Source organism: Colletotrichum lupini, chromosome 4 (assembly GCF_023278565.1).
Source record: "Colletotrichum lupini chromosome 4, complete sequence".
In the NCBI taxonomy this organism is placed as follows: domain Eukaryota; kingdom Fungi; phylum Ascomycota; class Sordariomycetes; order Glomerellales; family Glomerellaceae; genus Colletotrichum; species Colletotrichum lupini.
In genome coordinates this window covers 2726871-2748756 of record NC_064677.1, presented here as the reverse complement: position 1 = coordinate 2748756, position 21886 = coordinate 2726871, and the positions used below count along the sequence as shown (strand labels likewise).

Sequence of the window (21886 nt, the reverse complement as noted above, 5' to 3'; positions counted from 1 at the left end):
TCACCTCAGCCTCAATCCGAGCTCCATCCCGGGCAGCTTGCGAGTCGTCCAACGTGTTCACTCCAGCAGCGTTGGCCAGAGGTACATTGATACTTACCTCTTTCTCATCTTACACCCGACTTCGTTCACTTCTCTATTTCAAACCTGACATTACACACACAAACTGACGCACACAGCTTGGCAATTTCACATAGCTGTTGTGTGAGTGTCAGATTATTCCCCTCAGAGCTCCGATGAGCGCTGAATGATCATTCACACACTGCAAAGATGGCCCGCATAACGCAATTGGCCGTCTTCCTCACACTTTCCCTCTTCAATATCTTTGGGGCACAGCTAGCCCTTGCGGCGGAAGATGGTCCCGGCTCGGCTTCAATCTTGACCTCCGAGGTCGGTCGCCTCAACAACGAAAGCTTGTTCTGGGGTCCTTATAAGTCGAACCTGTACTTTGGCGTCCGCAACCGATCCCCCAAGAGTCTGTGGACTGGATTGATGTGGTCTAGAGTCGACAACTACCAAGACGTTCAGCAAGGTATGTTGTATACCGGCGTCTTCATACATATGTAAAGGCTTACAAGTCTAGGTTTCCGCTACACATGCGAACAGCATGAAGGCCTTCATGGCTATGGATGGGACGAGTATGATGCCCGGAAGGGAGGCATCCAGTCTATCCACGACGAAGGCAATCAGATTGACATCACCACTTCGTTTGTCAAGGTCCCCGGTGGAGCCAACGGCGGTAGCTGGGCTGCAAGAATCAAGGGTGTTCCGAGAGAGGGTGCACCCGCCGATCTGAAGACCATGATCCACTACTACATCGCCGAAGACAACAGCGAAGCAGAGCTCGCATTCTCCGGTGAGAATGACCCCGCTGGGTTCGACGGCGACGTTGCATTCGGAGGCTCTTCCCAGGAGCTCGGCAAGTATAAGCTGGTCATCACTAAGGGAAAGGGCAAGCACCCTTCCAGCAGCCACGATTTGTCCGAAAAGAGACACCCCGATCGCACGACGGTACGATCTCTGACAGTTCCTGAGGAGCATCAGTGGCAGGGCAAGGGTGTTGTTTTCAACCTCATCCAGGAAAGCGTCAAGTTTGTCCAGGAGAATTACGAGATGAACGAGCCGCCTCCGGCATACCTCACCTACCAGATCGAGAACAAGCCCGGCGAAGGGAACACGCACGTCGTCCAGAAGATGTTTGAGGGAGCTTTTGAGTTTGACGTCATCTTCTCATCTGCCTCTGCGGGCCCCGAGCTCACAAGTGCCGATGTCACGCGCGAGATCAAGTCGGTCACCGAGTTCTTTGGAGAACGCTTCTCTTCCATCTTCAGCCTGAAGGCTCCGTTCACTGCCGACAAATACAAGAAGTTTGCCAAGAGCATGTTCTCTAACCTACTTGGCGGCATCGGATACTTCCACGGCTCTCAGCTGATTGATCGTTCTTACGCTCCCGAGTACGACGAAGAGAACGAGGGCTTCTGGGAGGAGACCGCTGCTGCCCGCGCACGCAAGCAGCAGGAGTTGGAGGGCCCGTATGAGCTCTTCACGGCTGTTCCGTCTCGCCCCTTCTTCCCTCGAGGATTCCTTTGGGACGAGGGTTATCACCTTATCCCCATCGCCGACTGGGACATTGACTTGACCTTGGAGATCGTCAAGAGCTGGTTCAACACCATGGACGAAGACGGATGGATCCCTCGCGAGCAAATTCTAGGTCTCGAGGCTCGGAGCAAGGTACCCGAGGAATTCCAGGTCCAGTACCCGCACTACGCCAACCCTCCCACTCTTTTCCTCATCATTGAAGGCTTCATGGAGAGACTGCGCAAGACCAACGGTAGCCAGCCCGCCGAAAAAGAGCATCTCGGCCCTCAGGCCTCCCTGCAGACCGCCCACTTGGACAATGTCGAGCTCGGAGAGGAGTTCCTCCGAAGGCTGTACCCGTTCGTCCGCCAGCAGTACGACTGGTTCCGCAAGACTCAGCGAGGAGACTTGAAGACCTACGACCGCGACGCGTTCTCGAACAAGGAAGGCTACAGATGGCGCGGCCGCACCGAGACCCACGTTCTCACGAGCGGTCTCGATGACTACCCTCGTCCCCAGCCCCCTCACCCCGGCGAACTCCACGTCGACCTCATGTCCTGGGTTGGATTGATGACCAAGTCGTTGATGAACATTGCCGACGCTCTTGGCATGGCGGAGCAGGTTGACGAGTTCAAGACGACTCTGAACGCCATCCGCCGCAACCTGAACGACCTCCACTGGTCCGAGAAGGAGGGCTGCTACTGCGATGCCACGATCGATGCTTACGAAGAGAACACCCTCGTCTGCCACAAGGGCTACATCTCGCTGTTCCCATTCTTGGTCGGTCTTCTTGAGGCCGACGACCCCAAGCTGGGCAAGCTCCTCGACCTCATTGGCGACGAGGAGCACCTCTTCAGCCCCCACGGCCTGAGGAGTTTGAGCAAGCAGGATGAGTTCTATGGCACGGCCGAGAACTACTGGAGAAGCCCCGTGTGGATGCCAATCAACTACATGGCCGTCTCCCAACTGAGAGTAAGTCACACCGACCCATCTCCTACCGACAAGAATCACCCATCACTAACAAGTATCACAGAACGTCGCCTCCCAAGATGGCCCTTACAAGGCCAAGGCCGCGGACCTCTTCACCCGCCTTCGCAAGAACCTCGTCGACACCGTCTACAACAGCTGGGAAAAGACGGGTTTCGCCTGGGAGCAGTACAACCCGGAGACGGGCGAGGGGCAGCGCACCCAGCACTTCACCGGCTGGACGAGCTTAGTTGTCAAGCTTATGGCCATGGAGGAGCCCAGCAAGTCTGGCGGCGGCAGCGGCGGCGGGCACGTTAGGGACGAGTTGTAAATCACGTACCTTGTTTGTTCGTCACATCACACGGAAGCGCGCGCATCGAGGAGAGGCAATGCATGTACGAAGTAAGAAGAGAGCAAAAAGGGAAAAAAGCATAGAGTGGTTTTCGGGCGGCACGCTGGTTTGAGAAGCCCGTCCGGGGAATGAGATTATGCAAAAAGGCCGGTCTGTTCGGCTGGCTTGAATTCGTTGTACATGCAAGGTCCCTTTTTTTCCAGGTCCCTCGAACGTGTTTCCGGAGAAGGTCGAGATGCCTGGTTCGGCCTTGCCGGATTTTGAACTTTGATAGTCGCATGTAAGTGTGAATGTGTGTGGTGTGCTGACAATTCTACGTTCGGCCGAGGAGCGTAAGCCCACAGATACCAAAAAGGAAAAGGGGATATGTAAGCCGTCCTCGACTGAAGTCAGCACGCACACCATGTCCGTCCCTGTTGACCGAATTGAGCAGAAAGCGACGAGCAACGGCATAAGCATTCGTGTCCGTCATCGTTTCGACATCATCGGCTTCTGCCTGACAGATTTGGTCAGGCAACCTTCCCATCCAAACTTACCTAGGTGAGACCATCCATGTATAGTCCTTTCTCCAAGTCTGTACAAACGCGAAGGGTCCCCCTTTCGCCGCACCAAGGCATGAATGACGACTTGGAACGCGCAGCTCATGAAGGAAGTTATTCCCGCTGCGTCAATATCCGTAGACGAAAGCACCCTATAGCTCCGGAGTCAATTCCGCCTCAGGGGGACCAAAACACGTCGTTCAACACACGGGACCGCCCGCGTAGGCGCGAGCCGAGTGAAGGATCCAAGACAAGAATTTCTTAGTGATACCCCGAATCCGCCTGCCAAGCCCTCGAGAGAGGCTCCTCCTTAGCAGAACTCTTGGTCCGTGAGTGAGTAATCCCTGGGCTTAGCAAAGTCCTAAGCCATGGTACCACGTCCCTCCTTCCTCGCATAGCATTCTTAGTCTATCTGCCGTTATTTCTTCGCACCTCGTCGGTTCAATGGTGAGGAGGGCCGCGGACCCAGAAATGGTTGCCGCGGGTCCGCAGACCTCGGCGGCCGCCCGACGTGAACTTTGCTAAGCGTGGTACGTTACACATGATTTCCCAAATTTGCCATGCAGACACACACCTACACGCCTCCGTGTCACACCCCGGGTTGGCTCTATTTCCCTTTTCGGAGATCTACAAGGCTGGCAAAGGGGGGGGGGGGGGGGGGGGTTGACGAGGGACAGAGTTGCTCTGTCTCTTACTCACGTTCCACAACCACGAGGTCTCTCTCTTTGCAATTTCCCGCCCTTTTCTGGCTCTGGTTGCATTGCATTAGTAGGCTGTGTATGTGCGCCTCTCCTACTTTCGCTGACCGAGTGGCAGGGCTGTTGTGGAACCCAAGTCTTGGCTCGGTGGTCAGCACCAGACCAGCAGGAGAGATGTTGATAATGGTGGGTAGGTGGTGGTTACATGCAGGTCGTAAGGCTGGTGCGGCTCAAGTGAGATATCCTAAATCAGGTTAGCCTCTGTGTTTCCAAACCAGGCAGCCGTGAATTTGGGACAGGAAGGTGTGTGGATGTTTCATATTCCCAAGCCTTTCTTGGACGATTTCAGCTCATGTCTCGTGGCGTTGGGGATTCACTAGGGACTGTGAAGCATGATGTACATACCTTATTTACTTATTATCCTGCCGTTGCTGATTGCTCGGGCGAATAGTAGATAAACGGAGTATGTACATCGAGCCTCTTAGCTCATGGGCGTGTAAGTGATGTATTAGCTAAGTGAAATAGGACTATCGACTTCAAAGTCGATGTGGAGGCAGTGAGCAGATGTACACCGACCGACATGTTGCTAGGCTTCCCCTGGTTCGTGCTTTCAACTGCTTCAGAAACCCGTTGTCACCGTTACTTGTTCTCTTCTCGACCCCGAGTCCATCAGCATACCCCAACCGACGTTGTCAGTACACCACTACTGACAACACATGAGCTTCTCACGACGGTCAGCCGGAATTCCTTCCTCTGCACACCCTTTCCTGCGTTAATGAATGATCATATGCTCGGGTACCACCGGAAGGGGTATGTCGGCCGTCAAATTTATCCCCGACCCCAGGAACCTTCCAGGTCTCTTCTGTTCCCAAACCAGATCCTGCGTCCACAACAAATCGATGCCCACCGCCGCGAAGAGCCGGCGCGTCGGTTCCTCCATTGCCGCAACCATGTTCTCGTTCCCGGGCGACTCGCATTCGCTCACCCCAATGTGGATGAGCTTGAGATGCGGGAAGCGGGTGGGTGCCACGTCTGCTAGGTACTTCAGTGTCCCTGACATGACATAATGAAGATACCGAATCCTAAAAACGCGAATCGATGGCGGTAGCAGCGATGCTAGTCTCGCTTCGGGAGCATAGGGCGTGACGACGTCCCGGATTAACCGGCAGTCGAGCGAGAGTTCCTCCAGAGCGCCGCATAATCTAAACCGTTCGCTGTGGCGAAACTTGACATCCCACAGCTTCATGCCATGGTGCGGCTTGAGGTGGTAGGATATGTGAAGGCTCTTGAGTCGGTTTTGCACCGGCTTGAGGGCCCTTCGCCAGGAGCAATCGTAGTTCTGGTTGGTGATTTCGAGGCGTTCGAGACCAGGCAGACATGTCAACAGCTCCTCCAAGTGAGGATCCCGCATTCCCGCAATCGATAGGCTCTTCAACTTTGTCAAAAAGTCCTTCGGGTTTTTGGTCGGAAGCGTGCCGCGCTGAAGAATCCAAAGGCCTCCCGTGCTAGCATGGATAGATTCCACGTTGGGAAACATGTTCTGCATTCCGGCGAAATTGATATAGAGTGTGCATTGCCTGGATAGGCCGACTATGACACCCAGACGACGGATCGAGGGCATTCTCAGCCCCAGCCAGCTTTTTTCGGGCCAGATGGGGTCGTGGTCACTGTAACTGACGAGGAGACTTTGCAAACGAGGACATGACTGGATAGCCGCTATCAAATCTGGAATTTCGCCTTCTAGCATGCTGTAGTCCTTTATTGGCGTCGGTGGCTGTGGCTTCCTCGAGTGTTCAGCGTATAATGTACTGGCAGCTTCCCACACTTCGGGGGGCACTTCTGAATCCGACACACTGCTGTCGGAGCTGGAGGAGTCCGGTGAGGTTAGGCGATAATTGATTTCCAGGTCCCAGCTTGCAACCTGCATAGCATCGACGTATGAGGCCAAGTCAGGTCGCTGTCGGATGGTACGGGTGAATTTCTGAACCAGGTTCGGCTCGGGGGTATTTCTGATGGGCCTTTGCCTGGTGATAACTGTCTGTCTCAGATGCATGTTTCCCGTCGCATAATAGTGGTACAAGATCGGATAGGCTACCGCAGATATGCGTCTTGAGATTCTGCAAAGGAAAGCCAATGCTCTCTTGTCGTCTCGGACCTCTTGTGTATCTGCGTGAGGGAAGCCGGTGGGGTCTCGGCAATGCATACAGAGGTAACTCAGGGTCATTTGAAGGACCTCAACAGGTAGAGACTCCATTGCGCAAAATTTCGACTCGTCGCGGGGCAAAGAAGGCAGTCAAGGTCAAGAGAGGTGAGACGGCTCGTGGAAGTGGAAGAGAAATTCTGAAGAGGATAAGAGAAAGAGAAGATGGACGAGATACGGGTGAAACTCCTGACCCAGTAACCGTACGGCACAGGTACCCGAATCCATATTGACGGCCCAGCATTGTGTTGGAGCATTCTGTTGGTGGCGCTGGTTATTATTTGTTTGTTTGTTGGTTGTCACTTGGCAAACAAGATTAAACGCCGGGATTGGAAGGACAAGGACGAGGACGAGCCGTCGCTATCGCACCTATCTGAGGCGACGTATTTTCTGTTGCTCTATCCTTTCATACATTTTCAACACTATCGTCACTTGGAGTTTCCGACACGATAGTGGCTGATTATGGCTAATGCTCGATGGTAGTTGAATGTAGGCGGGAAGGATTTGGGTTCTAACCATTGGAAGTCCAGACGTTGGAGGGGGAGGATTGGATGGGCCGCATAGAAGGTCCGGGCGCCGGCCCCTAGCAAGGACCTGCCTCCTTCCCTTGCGTACCTTGGAAAGTGCGAACCTCTGCTGTGCCTTCCCGTCTGAGGGGGCGCAAAGCTCAGACCTTTTGCTGCCCACGTTCTCCTTAGTCATCCCTCCGTACAAATATCTAGGTACTGTACAGTAGGTACTCACGTACCTTGGAGTGAAATCAGGAAAGGAAGGCCCCATGGCCCCCAACTCCCATCCCGGCGGCGGACAATGGGTGAAATGTCGCACGTGGCTTCGAGCGCACCCGGGCACTGCAACTTCAAAGTTCCTTAGGCAGCTGCTTCAGGAACATTGAGCGGCCCCTTTTGGACCCAAACATCCCAGTCGCATCCCCGTTCATCTCGTCCCATCTTACGGATACGCCTTCAACAACGACATCTCTTCAAAAGCAGCCTTTACGGAGTACAACCATCTTATCAGAGGCAATGCGAACATGTTGGCACTCAAAAAATACACGAGAACCGCAGAGACTAGTCTGCCCATCGAAAAGCCTGATTTAGACTTTGCAACAGGGCTCAAGGCACTATTGCGCTGCATCCGCTGACTCACAGTGGTTTCTATTATTTCGAGTCGCTCGAAGGATCATGGGCCTGCACCCGAGTACACCTCTTTGCCCGAAACACGAACCTTGCGGCAATAGCAGCCGTACTCTGTCATATCCGTCGCCCAACGCTACCGATGCGATGCACCTCTGCAATCACAACTGCCAATGACTTCACACTTCGGTCTTGTCCGATCCCTGATGCGCCCTAGACCGTCTTGAGTATTCTCGGTCAAGAGACTCAAGCTGGACCACATCCGTTTCGGCATCACACACCAGACATGATGACTACAGCGACCACTCGATGCCTTGTCGACTGAGGCCAAAGGATCTTAGGTCATCTCCAGGTGCGGACCAGCACCGCCTTCTGCCGTCTCTCCGGATGCTCCACGGGGCCCCCACGGAGCCAAGGCAGTCATTTGCTGCGAGCACTGAGCGGAGTTTCCGGCATCACCCATCTTTCCGCTTCCATGCCCGTGATTCAATGCCCGTCACTTCGCGATGCCTCGCGTTCGTCGTCACATGAGATGTCTCACAAGGCGATTTCATATACAGGTACCTACGACACCGGTGACTCTTTCGCCTGCTCACCTGCAGTGTCGATCACTGTCGGGGGAACAACCGCCGGTGTCTTACCAATGACGGGATCAACGGCCATGACCGACCCGTCCGCTGCTCACCGACCATAGGACTCAAACACCGAGCAGCTCCGGAGCTTTGTAATTACTACGCCTATCCAAAGGTAGAGACATACGGGCACCGCCGGAGGCAGTCGCAGCCTTCACTGCAATCAACGAATCAAAATTACACGGGTGACCGTCAAGCTGGCTGAGGCGGTTAGATCACTTGCCTGTCTCATCGGTCAGTTGCTCAATGGAGATGCGCTGGTTGCCCTTATGTCAGCCTCCATCCCCTCCAATCGACCCTCTACCGTGGCCCACCTTCGAGCGTCTTCCGTCCTCGCTACTCAGAAACTCGAAAGAAGAAGAACATTTGCACAGCCTCCAAGATGCTGACAGAGACATACCCTGTGGCTGCTACGCGATCTCATCCGGGCCGACCTGAGACGTCTCTCTAGGCAAGCTAGGCTGGTGCTTACTTTCCTCTGCACAGGTGGTTCCCTTTGGTCTACTCAGCCCTACACATCCGACCTCTTCCCTGTCGGCGCCTCTCCCATTCGCCAAACAAGACTTGCTCACAATCTTTTCCTGTCTCTTTTAGCGCATCGACTAATCATGATGCACCAGTCCGTGTAACCAAAACCCGTCGCCTTGGATTTCGTCCCTGTCCCTCTTGTTTCCAAAAGTTCGGAGGACGAGCCAGTGAGCCACACCCTTGGCCCTCTGACGACCAGAAACGGAAATGAGCCATTGATATGACAGCCTATTGCGGAGCTGCTGGGTTACTTACAGGGAACTGATTTGAGAGCCACATCTGCCCAGATCACCGCAAGCCAGGCCCGCGGCACTCCAGCGCATGGCGTTCCCCCCTCGCCTCGCACATTGCATCTCACATCATGACGAGGAACCTTGCGAAACCCACCATCACGTCGCCCGGGTTTCTGGTCTGCCGTATGCCGAGTGGTCTGCAGACCGATGACAGTGACACACACGCAGACACTACACGCATACCACATGCGCGCGCGGCGGGCAGTGATGGATGTCATCTTTACTTCGTTCATGTTGCCCAGGGAAGAGGAAAGGTGTTACGATACTTCCTCGTACCTTAGTAGAAAGAAGGCTAAGACTTGTCCTTCAGGGGTCCTTTTTTTTTTCAAACTATTACCCGCCCCCGGTCGTATTCTTCTTTGGTTGCCTTGGGTACATGCCATCGCCCTCCACATGTCCCAAATTTGGAAAGCAAAAGGGCTGCCTAGAGAGAGCGAGACAGAGAAGCCGTGGGGGCCGTGCCGAAACTAGCATCGCAGGTATCTCAATCTCCCACACAAGCCCAACGCTCCAACCCCAAGCCGTTGCGATACCCGTTTACCGGGCGTCCGCGCCTCCTCGCACGGAGGCTGAGATGCCAAGTCGAGGTACCAATGGCCGGGTTTCTCTTCTGCTGCCCCCCCTTGACCTGAGGTAAATCGTAAAGGTACGTAGGGCTGGGATCTCACTCCGTACCTGTCTAAGGTACCTCACCCCTACACGATGAGCCTCATCAACGCCCAGCCCCGTCTCTCGATATGAGAGAGAATATGGATGCCTTGAGGCCTATATAAACTCCTTGATACATCCCCATCTGAGGCAGGAATATAATCCATCATCACACTCACAATCCGGCATCACAAGCTTAGACACAGCTCTCATACAATCTCAAAACAATCTCACGTCTCCTCTCTTATACACACAAACACCAACCACTTACACCATCAACAACCCATCTACCTCGCCTTCCACCAAAAGCTCAACTTCCTCCAACACACACACACACACAAAACCCACAAATTCAACCACAATGGCCGCTTTCACTCTTCTGTTCACTCCCGCCACTGCCGTCTACGGACGCTCAGGCTACAACAAGGACGGCGACGACGAGGAGAAGGACAACCGCGGCCGCTCCGGATACAACAAGGACGGCGATGACGACGACGAGGGCCAGAACAAGGGCCGCTCCGGCTACAACAAGGATGGCGACGACGAGGAGGACAAATAAGCGTCTCACCACTCCTTCGCGCACATCTTCTTCTCCTGGGTTCCTTGATCCCCTGAGGACTCTCGGTTACCGGCTTTGCATCCTTCAATCTTTTTGCTGCGGCTGCCTTCCCAAGCTTCAATGTCTTGTATAAGACGAGGGGCTCCGCCGCATCAGACTTGCGAGCTCGAAATTTCCTATCATATCAGCATTAGATCGGCGTTTTCATCACTTGCATCCGTCCGCCTACCTCGCCCTTCCCTTCCCTTGCGCGAGCATGAAAGGTTTGGGCTTCAAAGGGTGCTGGCGGCGGCGATCCTTCTTCTTCCTCTTCTTTTCTTATCTCATGCATTGGGCCGGAGTTTGGGGTAGATGGTAGCATTGCGACGGATCACACTCCTTCCGCCTCCCCCCCCCCTCCTTCTCTCTTCTTCTTTCATTGGAATTTGGGACTGCATAGCAAGCATGGCGTGCCTCTTCTCGAAGAGGAATGGTTTCCTTTGTCGCATTGGCTCGGCGTTGACGGGTTTGATTCGTATCTCTCTTCTTCTCTTCTTCTTCTCTTCTTCTTCACTCTTCCATTTCTCCTATTTCTCCTTTGTCTACGACAGATTAGATTTAGATATATGAGGACTTCACCGTCCGGGATCCGATAGTAGTCTAATCTCTATTTTCCTACACAAAACCTGAAAACGTCAAGACGTGTCAGTGAAACGTGCCAAAAACAGAACCATGGGAGATAAAATAGTCAAGACTTACTTTTCAAAAATCACCCCGAGAACCTCTTCAACATCCCCGGCCTCGACGCGCCCCGTAATCTTGGCAAGACTATCTGCCGCATAACGCAGGTGTTCCGCCGCCAGGACGATATCAGGCTCCTCGCCGTCTCCTGTTCCTCCTTCTTCTTCTTCGGAGTGCGCGACGGCCATGAATTCATCTAGGAACCCGCGACACTGCTCGAGCAGCTGCGCCTGCCTGGCCGTCACGCCCAGCAGGTCTTGCTGGTCCACGGGGAGGGCCGTCATACCGGCGAACGACTCGACCAGGCGGTCGATGAGCCCGTGGATCGCGCCCGGGTCTTTCTGACCGGCGCTGCCACTGGCGGAGGGAGACTTGGCTTGTGCTTCAGCCTCGCGGCAGGAGATCGCAATGATCTCCACTGTGCGGAGATTTGGTAACCGAGAGGCTGTTTCGTTTCTGAAGCCCTCAAGGAGGCTGGAGAAGGTGGCGGCGTCGACGGCGTCGCGCTTATTGACCACGATTAAGCAGGCCTGCGCTTCGGACGCCAGTTGTAGCGTCTCCGCGTCGTAGTTGATGCGGAAGCCGCCCTGGGGGCCGGAGCTGGGCTCGACGGCCGCTAAGACGATGATGATGTCGGATTCCGAGGCCTTTTGCTTCGCGCGCCGGATACCCTCCTCTTCGACCAGCCCCAACGCAGGTTCAGAGGAATTGACAACACCACCGCCGCCGGCAGCAAGCCTCGTCCTGATGCCAGCCGTATCGGCGAACGAGCAGAGATACCCCCGAATATCGAGACTGACCTCGACAACATCCCGCGTCGTGCCAGCCTCCATCGAGACAATGGATGCCTCCCTGCCAACAACGAGATTCATCAGCGAGCTCTTGCCGACGTTGGGAGGACCAAGCAGCGCGATGCGGATGCCGTTTCGGAGGAGCTCACTTCGCTGGCCCGCGCGCTCGTGGACACCGATACGGTGCCGCATGTCGGCGACGAGCGCGCTGACGTTGCTCATCAGCTCCGCGGGGGACTCGTCAAAGTGCTGGTCCTCGGAGAAGTCGATGAGGGCCTCGATTTCGCCCCTGGCCAAGAGAAGCTGCTCGCGCCAGGCTTCGTAGGTCCGGCCTAGGCTGCCCGAGCTGCCGCGCACGGCAGCCCGGCGCTGTTGCTCCGTGTCGGCGGAGAGAGTGTCGCCCAGGGACTCCACCTGTGCGAGGTCGAGTCTGTCGTTGAGGAAGGCTCGTTTGGTGAACTCGCCTGGTTCGGCGTAGCGAACGATACTGCTGCTGCTACTTTCGGAGGCGGAGGCGCATCGCGGGATCGCGGCGAGGACTGCCTTGACTGTCGCTGTGCCGCCGTGGACGTGTAGTTCTAGGACGTCTTCTCCGGTTACTGTCTTAGGTCCAGGGAAGTACAGCACCAAGGCGTTTGAATCCAAGATTGTTGCCTCCTCGCCAGCCTGGCCGTCTACGAGGGTTCTCACTGATGCATATCGAGGTTTTGGCGATGCCTTGTTCGGGCATAGGCCTTTGTAGACCTAAGATTGAGTTTTAGTGCCGACTTCTCATTCAATTGCTGGAAATGCTCTCACATCTATACATCCGGGACCAGAAATGCGTATTACGGCGATGCCGGCCCGGCCTTGTGCTGTTGACAAGGCATAGATGGTGTCTTCCTTGAAAATGACCTCTGACGTCGATGTGATGAATCGTGACTGAGCACTCGTGTTTTGTGGTATATTTGGTTGGTAGAAACGGCCTGAAGCAGTTGATGGTACCGCCAGGGGCCGAATTCTCAATGAGCTGTAACCTCGATCACTAAGACATCGTCGAGTGCGTAAGGGGAGGTTTCGGCCGAGGCTCCTCGTCGACCGAATGAGAGCATGCATGGACTAGTGAAACAGTGGATCGAAAGAAATCAATGAAGCTATTATATGCAGGACGACTACATCCGCATTGCGATCAAAAATACATGAGTGTAATATTATATGAGATGATGGGAACGAACTGTTCACTGAACGATTGAGCAGATCAGGTTGACGAAGTTCCGATTTGGGAGCTATTGCAATTCAAGACGTTCGATTGGTCGGCCGGGCCGCTTTACCCCCGAGCTTATCGCGATAAGGCTCGTACCCCTGCAACTTGCCCGTTGGATGGAATTTTTTTTTGTAGCGTCGAGAGCGAGGAAAACCAACCTGGAAGCGCCCCGCCGCCTCGGTTTTCTTCCAGCACTCGACGAACGGCAAGGCCTTTTGACAACTCTCAACCTCGTCCATTTTCCGCCAAAAACCGTCACAATGGCGTCCGACGAGATTATCTGGTGAGTCTGTATTTAACAGAATTAATTGCAGGCCTCAATCCTAATCCACCCCGCCCTAGGCAAATCATCAACCAGCAGTTCTGCAGTTTCAAACTTTCCACAGAGAAGAAGCAGACGTTTTGCAGAAACGAGAACAATGTCACAGGTCTCTGCAACAGACAATCATGCCCGCTGGCAAATTCCCGTTATGCCACCGTTCGACGCGCTCCGAACAAGGACACACTGTACCTTTACATGAAGACGATCGAACGTGCGCACATGCCTTCGAAGCTATGGGAGCGCATCAAGCTGCCCAACAACTACGCCAAAGCCCTGGAGATGCTCGATGACAAGCTCATCTACTGGCCCAAGTTCCTCGTCCACAAGTGCAAACAGCGTCTCACCCGTCTCACACAAGTCAACATTCGCATGCGCAAGATCGCCGCCGAGGAGGAGCGCATGGGCGAGAAGCTGGTACCGAAGATGGCGCCCAAGATCCGGCGCCGCGAGGAGGCCAGAGAGCGCAAGGCCGAGGCCGCCGCCAAGTTGGAGCGTACCATTGAGCGCGAGCTTGTCGAGAGATTACGTTCCGGCGCCTACGGCGACCAACCCCTCAACGTCAGCGAGTCGATCTGGAGGAAAGTCCTCAACTCCATGGAGAAGGAGGGCGCTGGCAAGCGTGATAAGGACATGGACCCCGGTATGGAGTCGGAGCAGGAGGGCGAGGAAGAGGATGAGTCCGAGGACGACTTGGAGAAGGAGGTCGAGTACGTCTCCGATATTGAGGAGAGTGAAGAGGAGCTCGAGGACATTGAGGACTGGCTCCAGAGCGACGATGACGCCGAGGATGATGACGAGGAGGAGGAGGATGACGACTCTGAAGACAGCGACGAGGAGGCGGCTCGCAAGGCTGGCGACAAGCGCAAGCGCGGCCGGGCGGTCAAGATGAACCAGAAGAGGCTGAAGCAGAAGCAGGAGGAGCGCCCCAAGATTGCGGAGGAATTGACCTGGTGAGAGAGGCTCGCGTGGAATTCCAATGGCGTCTGGCGCGGATACCTTTACGGCTGATTACGGGACGGAAAATCAAAAACTGGGGGCATTGTGCATACCACCGTGTGTTATGATATACCTTTTATCAAATGGCTGTTTAATATTCCTGCACTGTGGTTCTTTGTGTGCATGGCATATCGTGCTTGTCCTCTGTCTCATATCTTTTTTCACGTTTACCTTATTCATACTCCAGTTCTCTTACTTTAATTATGTTCACTATAGACCGTTTGAAATAAAAAGTCGTGCAAATAGGCGACTGCCTGGTAGGCTGCATGAATGTGCCAATATCTGGTACTAAATCTCCTGTACGTAAGGTTGGAGACTGAGGTAGGAGGTGACTTGCATGTGGCCTGGAGCAGTGATCCATGCTTCACCGAGACTTACTCGAGCCGGGGGGCGCTCGGTGAAGACAAAGCACCTCAATTAGTGCAAGTTCCTTTAGAACAATGCGGGTAGGCCCAGGCCCCACCACCCTGCATCATTCCGTCGGGCGACAAGTGTCGGACCCGTCAACCCAAGTCGCTTCCCATTCCCTATCATTCAAGACCGGCTTATTTGAAACGGACCACTTCAAGCAACCCTCCAAAATTAAAACAGCACAACGAAACCACCCGCCGGCATTTAGTATCCCAACTTCTCCTTTTTCTCACTACTCAACTACTTCGATAGCGAGCGAGCGATTTCACAGACACAAGCCCCGACGAGTAGCTTTCGTGCCCCGGAGCAGAGCTCTTTACCCCAACCCGTCCGAAAACAGTCGAAAACAGCGCCTTTTGCCTCTCTGCTTTTGCCCCGCAGGATCCTCGCGGCAAGGAACAAGGCACGATGTCATCTTGGTACTCGAGGATCCTCACCAACACCACCTCTCAGATCTCGAACCTGCAGAGTCGCTTGTTGCAGAGCGAAAACGACGGCGACACTGAAGACGACACCCACGTGTGCAGAGTCCTTAGAGGCTACTACACCGAGAAAGGCCGTCCGTTCCCAGGCTGGTTGCCGCCCGACCCAAAGGCACCACCCCCAGCAGCGCCCGTCTACGCCCAACCAGCCCAGCAAGTCGGCGCACGATACGGAGGTCTGCAGCAGCAACAGCAAGCTGGTCCTGCGACGGGCTTGAGCTCTCTGTGGGACAATAATGGCGGCGCGCAGCAGAGGCAGGACACGATGAGCCTGCGGCAAGGCCGCGGAGCTCCCCCGCCGATGCGAGGCGCCGAGCAGCAGCCCGCGCGACTGAGCCCCTTTGCCCGAGCCGGAGACAATGGACGCGAAGAGGTGCAGGCACGACCTCTGCCCAGTCAGCGAGCGGGCAGTTATCAGCAAAGTGCGGCATATGGAAGAGACACGACGAACACACCGCCGGGCAGCTCAGCGGGCGGCTCAGCACAGGATCGGCTTAAGCAGCGACTATGGGGAGGTGCGAGAACAACCAGTCCGGCGTCTGGAGGTCAAGGACCATTCCAACCACCGACGGGCAGAGGCGGGAGCGGTGACTACGAAGACCGATTTGCTCCCGGCGGCATGTACGTTGGGAATGGAGGCGGCGGTGGTGGTGGTGGAGGAGGCGGAGGTAGGCCATTTGTGGCATCCAACTCTCCGTGGTCGAACAACGATCCTGGCTATGGTGGAGGCAGCGGCGGCGGCGGTGGCAGTGGTGGGCGAACAGGACTGCCTGCTGGCCCAAGACGTCAAGGTCTCCCAAGCGGTCCTCGTATGAGGTAAAGTGGATGGGATCAAGCGGTGCGCGGAACGCGAGCGAGAATACGCCTTGAGGATGATGGGTTCTTGTTCGGGGGTTCTTCATTATGATGCGGGCGTTCGCAGTCAAGATGCTTGGCGGGCCGGAGTCAAGTTGTCGACAGTCGGCTTAGTGTGAGGATCTGCGGACCGTATGTAAACGGTGGACATCGCAGACCCTCGAGGCAAGGCAGAATGCGGATGTTGCTTGGAGACATGTATCCGGAAAGGTGCGAGAGCAGAGCTGAGGCACATACATACACACAATACACACACTACTAATCATGCATTTGGACTGAAGTCGCTGGCCTTGATGTATTGTTCGATCTGCTGGGCTTCATCAAAAAGTTGCAGGTATGTCGCCAGCTTCCGTCGTCATGGAATACGCCTCGATGCGCGAAATAGTGAGCTCGAGTGAGTCACGATGTTTACACCTAGAAACTCATTAACACGGAACGGCGAGTCCGCGATGAAGCTTTGTCTCGCGAGGCCGAATCTAGCGACGATGGAGCGAGTTGCTTGCGCGTGCAATACGTAGCCTCGGAAGGACCAACCGGAGGTGCGAATGACGACGCATGCATGCTGCAGATGACATGGTTCACCTTGATGCGCGGGTAGCTGTACCGCCACACTACGCTAAAAGGCTGCCTAAATCGCGGTACAGATACAGTGGGAACAACCCCTCCGAGACATGGATGCAAGCTTTCGCAGCGGGGTGATTCAGTGACGGAAGTGGGTGGCCACGCCCCTCAGAGGGCGCGGCGACGACTGCGCAGCACCTTGCCTGGGCTATTCGCCCCCAACGTCCCACATCATTAGCCACAGTTCGCTCACATGCCACTTTCCCCGGATCATCCTTTTTGTTTCTCGCTCTTGTCACTTTATTTTTCTACCGGAAACTTTAACAGTAGAGCCACTGTCGCAATAGCTCTGTTTCCTGAATAGCTTCACCCGAGACGACAGCAGGCCTTCGGAGCCGAAGCCCCCCGTACATCCCAGCTTACATCATCGGCGGCGCACTGCACGATGACCTCAGACTCAGATCCCCCGCCGGCCACCAACGCTCCACCACCGACGCGATCTCGTTCGCCCTCGGGGAGCTTCTATGCCCTGAGCGACGATGAGGAAGGGGACTACAACACAATCACGCATACAGAAACAGGACGGGGCGTCAAGCTTCTATTCTCTAAGAGCAAGGTATGTCATAGAAACCACTCTCGCCACCCCACACCTTACAAAGACCGGAACTAACGGGAATGTTGCAACGGCGCAGGTCTATGTTCACCCCACGCCATCTGCGAAAGATAATATCCCAGGCTACATAGCCTTACTCCAGCAGAAAGGAGGCTCAAGCGAACGACCGGCCTCCTCCTCGTCTCGAGACTCTCGCCATCCACCTCCATCCAACCTGCTCCTAGCATGGCTCCCCGAAACATCTCTCGGCGAATCCGAGAGTATTTACGTCAAGGTCGACCTCAGTGAAGGTGATTCGCCGCCTAAGCAGTCGTACCTGGTACCCCCTCCGCCGACGGTCACATCCCACAGAGGCTCTGTAGGCACATATGCTTTCGCCATTCCAGTCAGCGCAATATACTCGCTTCTCGTGAGACCACCAAGTCTGGGCTGGTGGTTCGGCTCTCTAATCATCAACTCGAGGGCTGGTGATAGTTTTCCCGCGCTATTTTTCCACGACAGCGAATGTCAGAGCACCATCCTTAAGAGAAAGAGGCGGACGAGGGATAGCTTCGACCCATTCGGTGACCGGGGTGAGATGTTCTGGGGCGGCGATGAGGTCCTGCGATGGTTACGGCGCTACGTTCCGATCGAGAGATCCGGCGCCGAGCCCAACATTTACTTGGTGGAGCCCTCGAAGGAGGACAGCGAGGCTTTCAGTGGCAAGCTCACGTCCAGTACGGCTCAGGCCGGCCAAAATGATGCTTCGGGGACTCGAGCCGGCGGCGCTGGCTCCAGTAGTGACGCGCAGATGGACCCCTTTGTAAAATTTGTCAAAGAAACTGGATGGAACATCATGGAGAAGTTCAGCAAGGTCACCACTTTCACCAGACGGGCTGCTCAAGACGTCATACAGAACCCGAATGTTCCCCCACAAGTCAAGAGGCTTCTTCGCAACCCAGAGGTTCAGACTCTTCAAGATGAGTTTGACAGCGCGAGGATATACCTGGCGCGCTGGGCAATGGGAATTGCCGAACAAAGTGAGCGAGATCGGAGCCAGAGGATATGGACTGCTAAGGAAGTCTTGGAGCTCGAGGATACCGATGTTGGAGAGTTTGAGCTGCTAGACGGCAGTAGCACCATGTCGTTGGAGGATAGAAGAAAGACGGTGACGCTGAAAGAATGGAACACGTTCTTTGATCCACGAACTGGAAGGCTTTCTGTCACTGTTGACGAAGTCAAAGAACGGGTGTTTCACGGAGGACTGGACCCTGACGATGGCGTGAGGAAAGAGGCATGGCTCTTCATTCTCGGGGTTCACGACTGGTATAGCACTGCCGAGGAGCGAAAAGCCCATCTCGCGTCCCTACGAGACGAATATGTTAAGTTGAAGGGCGCATGGTGGGAGAGACTAGTAGACTTGGGAGGCGAGGGCGAACAGGGCGAGTGGTGGCGTGAGCAACGCGGTCGAATCGGTAAGTCTCTATGTTGTTCCTTCGCATCTAGCCGCGACTAATATCATGACAGAAAAGGATGTCCACCGGACAGATCGTAATGTGCCCATCTTCGCCGGAGAAGACATTCCGCACCCCGATCCCGACTCCCCCTTTTCCGAGGTCGGCACCAATGTCCATCTTGAGCAGATGAAGGACATGCTCCTGACGTACAACGAGTACAATAAGGATCTCGGCTACGTGCAGGGCATGTCTGATCTTCTCGCTCCTATCTACGCTGTGATGCAGGACGATGCCATCGCCTTTTGGGGCTTCCAGCACTTCATGGACCGCATGGAGCGCAATTTCCTACGAGATCAGTCTGGCATGCGGTCTCAGCTACTGACTCTTGATCATCTCGTTCAGTTCATGGACCCCAAGCTTTACGCTCACCTGCAGTCTGCTGATAGCACAAACTTTTTCTTCTTCTTCCGCATGTTGCTCGTCTGGTATAAACGGGAGTTCGAGTGGATGGACGTATTGCGTCTTTGGGAGACTCTGTGGACGGACTATTTGAGCAGCAGCTTCCACCTATTTGTGGCCTTGGCCATTTTGGAGAAGCACCGCGACGTCATCATGACCCACCTGCAGCATTTTGATGAGGTGCTTAAATACGGTATGTGGTCATCTGAAATTCCTGTCAATTCGTCATACTAATCTGGTACAGTCAACGAGCTTTCCAACACAATGGATCTTGACTCAACTCTAATTCGCGCGGAGGCGCTATTCCGTCGGTTCCACCGCCTGGTTGAGGCCGTCGATAAGAAGGGCAATTTCCCGGGACCGAGAATCCGCGACCCGGGGTCTCCTTCAAAGTCGGCATCTACCGACAAAACTCCACAGGAGAGCCAAAGCAGTGCAGGTCCAGCATCGCCACGCAAGGACAAGAGCAAGGCAACTGAAGAGCCCGAGGTCAAGAAGATTATCACTCCCGAGTTAAGAGAGCTACTTAGCCGGAAGGTCGTGATCTTGCCGCGGAAAGAAGTAGCGAAGAAGGGCGACGGGCCCGGAAGGTCATGAAGAACACACAAAGTCACACGAGGACACGACGGAAAAATCATGGGTTGGAAACGGGGCAGGTATGACATTTTGGGCGTCTGGGTGTTGTGCCCGGACTAAATAGCGATCGGAGGCGAGAACACTTACGCTGCAAACGTGTATGATACGTCCTTCTATCCCCTAATACACAAATTATTGTTGGCGGCACCTATGAGAGCAAGATGACGGTGACCTATGCCCAGTTCTAGATTTCCCGGAAGAAAAAAAAGGTGTCAGAGGCCCCACGTGTGACGCTGATGAGGGTTCCGGAAGCCCGGATTCAACGATAGTTGAGGATGCCTTCTCCGGCTCAGCCCCTCCGAAGGGGTTCAGGGGCAGCGCAGCCGCAGCGCAGCCTACACCCCGAGACAGTTGCCCGCCATCGTTTTAGGCAGGCAGGCAGGCAGAAGAGAGATAAAAAAGGTTGTGGCATTGTTGGGTTGGGCTCTGCCACGTTCTCGCAGTCTGATCTAAGTCGAACTTAGACCGTGTTGGGTGCATCGTTAGCTTCAATCCCGCAGGGTACGCGGTCAGCTTTTGGTGTTTTGGTTTTGGAGCTAGCATCGTTGTCCCCCTCTCCCCCCTTCACACCACTTTTCAATCCCTTTTTTTTACTCTCCGAACCTGTGACCTCACCAGCTCCGTCTTGGCCTTCACGTCATGCATTGGGTGAAAGAGTCCCGCTAGTGGTGGTCATCCGGGCAGGGGAGACGGCCAAGGTAAGCTTTGGGGGTGACAAGCCATCAACAGAAAGTAACGGTACTGCCTCAGTCTAATGTGAGTTCAAGGAAAAGAATGATTCTGGAATCGCTTGGAAGGGGGAGGGTGTAAGTAAGAGCAAGGTGGTCAGTCATTGGAGACCTCCCTGTCTATTGTTGTTTGGTGTGTGTATCTTGGGCTTGCCCCCTTTGACTCTCACCTAAGGTAAGGTAAGGTAGTATAGAAGCCTGGGGTTACCACCCCCTTTTTTGCCCATTGCATTACTTTTCGAGACATCACAAGGACAACTCACTCAACATATCAGCACTTGTTTGTTGGCGGCGTCACGTTCGGAACTCAGCCGTCGGCACTCAGCTCCCCTCGGACATTTCAGCCCTCAGCTTGCGACTACAACTACAACTACACCTCCTCACGCCCCCTCCTTACGGTATTCCCTCGCCAACGTTCTCAAACGACACGAAGTGACCGAACTCAAGCATAAACAAACCACCAAATCCGCTTCGATCAAGATAAAGGGAGGGGAAAGGGGGACTCGAGAAACAAAGAAAGGAAGGGAAAAAAAGGCAACAAGTCACCCTCTCGTAATTATGCCCTCACATCACGGAGGTCACGGAGGTCACGGCGGTGGCGGTCCGGCTGTCGCCGAGGTAGTCAAGGATCGCGCCTCCGTCGTCGTCAACGAGGTCTCCCGCGGACCCGTCAACAACGAGATCATTGTCGCGAACAGAGAACGAGACGTGGCTGTCGTGCCGGCGGGCGCGCAGGTCATCAACGAGGTCACCACCACCGAGGTGTTCCCCGGTCGTCCGGGGTACGGGTACGGATACGAGCCTGGACCGGCGGGTAATCAACTCTGCACGCAATGTCGGCGCTGTGAGTAACACTTGTCTCTTATGGTTTTTCTGGCATGTCTCATCTACGAGCGTCATCGTTCTCTCGCCCTTTGAATCTTGATGATCCGGGGGGTATGCCCCTTTTCTCCCGACATACTCCCCTTTCCCGATGACATTACCCAACTAGACCTCTGAGACTAACGTCCTGATTTAACATCATAGACTGGCACAACTCCTTCACAGAGACAGTCTGCTACCGCTGCCGCTCGTCCTACGGCTACCGAGACCGCTTCGACGACAGGCTCAGCTACCGATCGGGGTACAGCGGCTCGAGCTACGGCGGCTACGGGTCGGAGCGGTGCGCCTACTGTGAGCGGTTGCGGTTCGAAGGGCCAGGGTACCGCCACGACGGCGTGAGCATCTGCCGGGACCGGTACGGCCGGCCTGCGCTATGTAGACCGAGGAGGGTCCTGGTTGAGAAGACTGTGAAGAAGTATTACTACTAAAGAGGGGGAAGGGGAAGGGAGGAACTTGGTCATTATGGATGGATACTTCCTCTTTCGAGTGCTGGGTTTTGAGGTTATCCCTTATTCGTCCGTCCGAATTCATTTAGGCATGGCGGTTGACGGGGAGACTTTGGGGTTACTTGAGCGTCAATTGTCTTCCTGTCTTATTTCTTTTCTTACTTGCACAGTTTCTCACT

The 21886-nt window shown here is 54.8% G+C and overlaps 8 protein-coding genes across 8 annotated transcripts; 6 read left to right on the top strand and 2 right to left on the bottom strand.

Moving 5' to 3' along the window:
• Positions 1-267: 267 nt before the first annotated feature.
• Positions 268-2872, top strand: CLUP02_07957 (mannosyl oligosaccharide glucosidase; the record flags this gene model as incomplete). Its single annotated transcript, XM_049286949.1, has 3 exons — positions 268-529; positions 611-2547; positions 2609-2872. The coding sequence occupies 3 exons, from the start codon at positions 268-270 to the stop codon at positions 2870-2872; spliced, it is 2463 nt and encodes an 820-aa protein (XP_049144092.1).
• A 636-nt stretch (positions 2873-3508) lies between these two features.
• CLUP02_07956 (uncharacterized protein) lies at positions 3509-3697 on the top strand (the record flags this gene model as incomplete). Its single annotated transcript, XM_049286948.1, has 1 exon — positions 3509-3697. The coding sequence occupies one exon, from the start codon at positions 3509-3511 to the stop codon at positions 3695-3697; it is 189 nt and encodes a 62-aa protein (XP_049144091.1).
• Positions 3698-4902: 1205 nt separating this feature from the next.
• CLUP02_07955 (uncharacterized protein) lies at positions 4903-6183 on the bottom strand (the record flags this gene model as incomplete). Its single annotated transcript, XM_049286947.1, has 1 exon — positions 4903-6183. The coding sequence occupies one exon, from the start codon at positions 6181-6183 to the stop codon at positions 4903-4905; it is 1281 nt and encodes a 426-aa protein (XP_049144090.1).
• Positions 6184-7108: 925 nt separating this feature from the next.
• CLUP02_07954 (uncharacterized protein) lies at positions 7109-7474 on the top strand (the record flags this gene model as incomplete). Its single annotated transcript, XM_049286946.1, has 2 exons — positions 7109-7194; positions 7255-7474. 2 exons carry the CDS (start codon positions 7109-7111, stop codon positions 7472-7474), a joined length of 306 nt encoding a protein of 101 aa, XP_049144089.1.
• Positions 7475-7514: 40 nt separating this feature from the next.
• Positions 7515-10126, top strand: CLUP02_07953 (uncharacterized protein; the record flags this gene model as incomplete). Its single annotated transcript, XM_049286945.1, has 10 exons — positions 7515-7575; positions 7684-7981; positions 8069-8283; positions 8338-8501; positions 8585-8631; positions 8693-8793; positions 8914-9035; positions 9088-9173; positions 9421-9552; positions 9763-10126. The coding sequence occupies 10 exons, from the start codon at positions 7515-7517 to the stop codon at positions 10124-10126; spliced, it is 1590 nt and encodes a 529-aa protein (XP_049144088.1).
• Positions 10127-10772: 646 nt separating this feature from the next.
• On the bottom strand, positions 10773-12732 carry CLUP02_07952 (GTP-binding protein TrmE; the record flags this gene model as incomplete). The annotated part of the gene is made up of 3 exons (XM_049286944.1): positions 10773-10791; positions 10865-12381; positions 12469-12732. 3 exons carry the CDS (start codon positions 12730-12732, stop codon positions 10773-10775), a joined length of 1800 nt encoding a protein of 599 aa, XP_049144087.1.
• Positions 12733-13140: 408 nt separating this feature from the next.
• On the top strand, positions 13141-16174 carry CLUP02_07951 (uncharacterized protein; the record flags this gene model as incomplete). The annotated part of the gene is made up of 6 exons (XM_049286943.1): positions 13141-13163; positions 13223-14152; positions 14552-14618; positions 14901-15882; positions 15950-16061; positions 16117-16174. 6 exons carry the CDS (start codon positions 13141-13143, stop codon positions 16172-16174), a joined length of 2172 nt encoding a protein of 723 aa, XP_049144086.1.
• A 108-nt stretch (positions 16175-16282) lies between these two features.
• CLUP02_07950 (GTPase-activating protein GYP7) lies at positions 16283-21689 on the top strand (the record flags this gene model as incomplete). The annotated part of the gene is made up of 15 exons (XM_049286942.1): positions 16283-16330; positions 16365-16440; positions 16515-16595; positions 16680-16801; positions 16872-17123; positions 17200-18574; positions 18627-19208; positions 19260-19555; positions 19626-19671; positions 19834-20001; positions 20270-20349; positions 20419-20457; positions 20655-20811; positions 20957-21223; positions 21406-21689. 15 exons carry the CDS (start codon positions 16283-16285, stop codon positions 21687-21689), a joined length of 3873 nt encoding a protein of 1290 aa, XP_049144085.1.
• Positions 21690-21886: the final 197 nt, after the last annotated feature.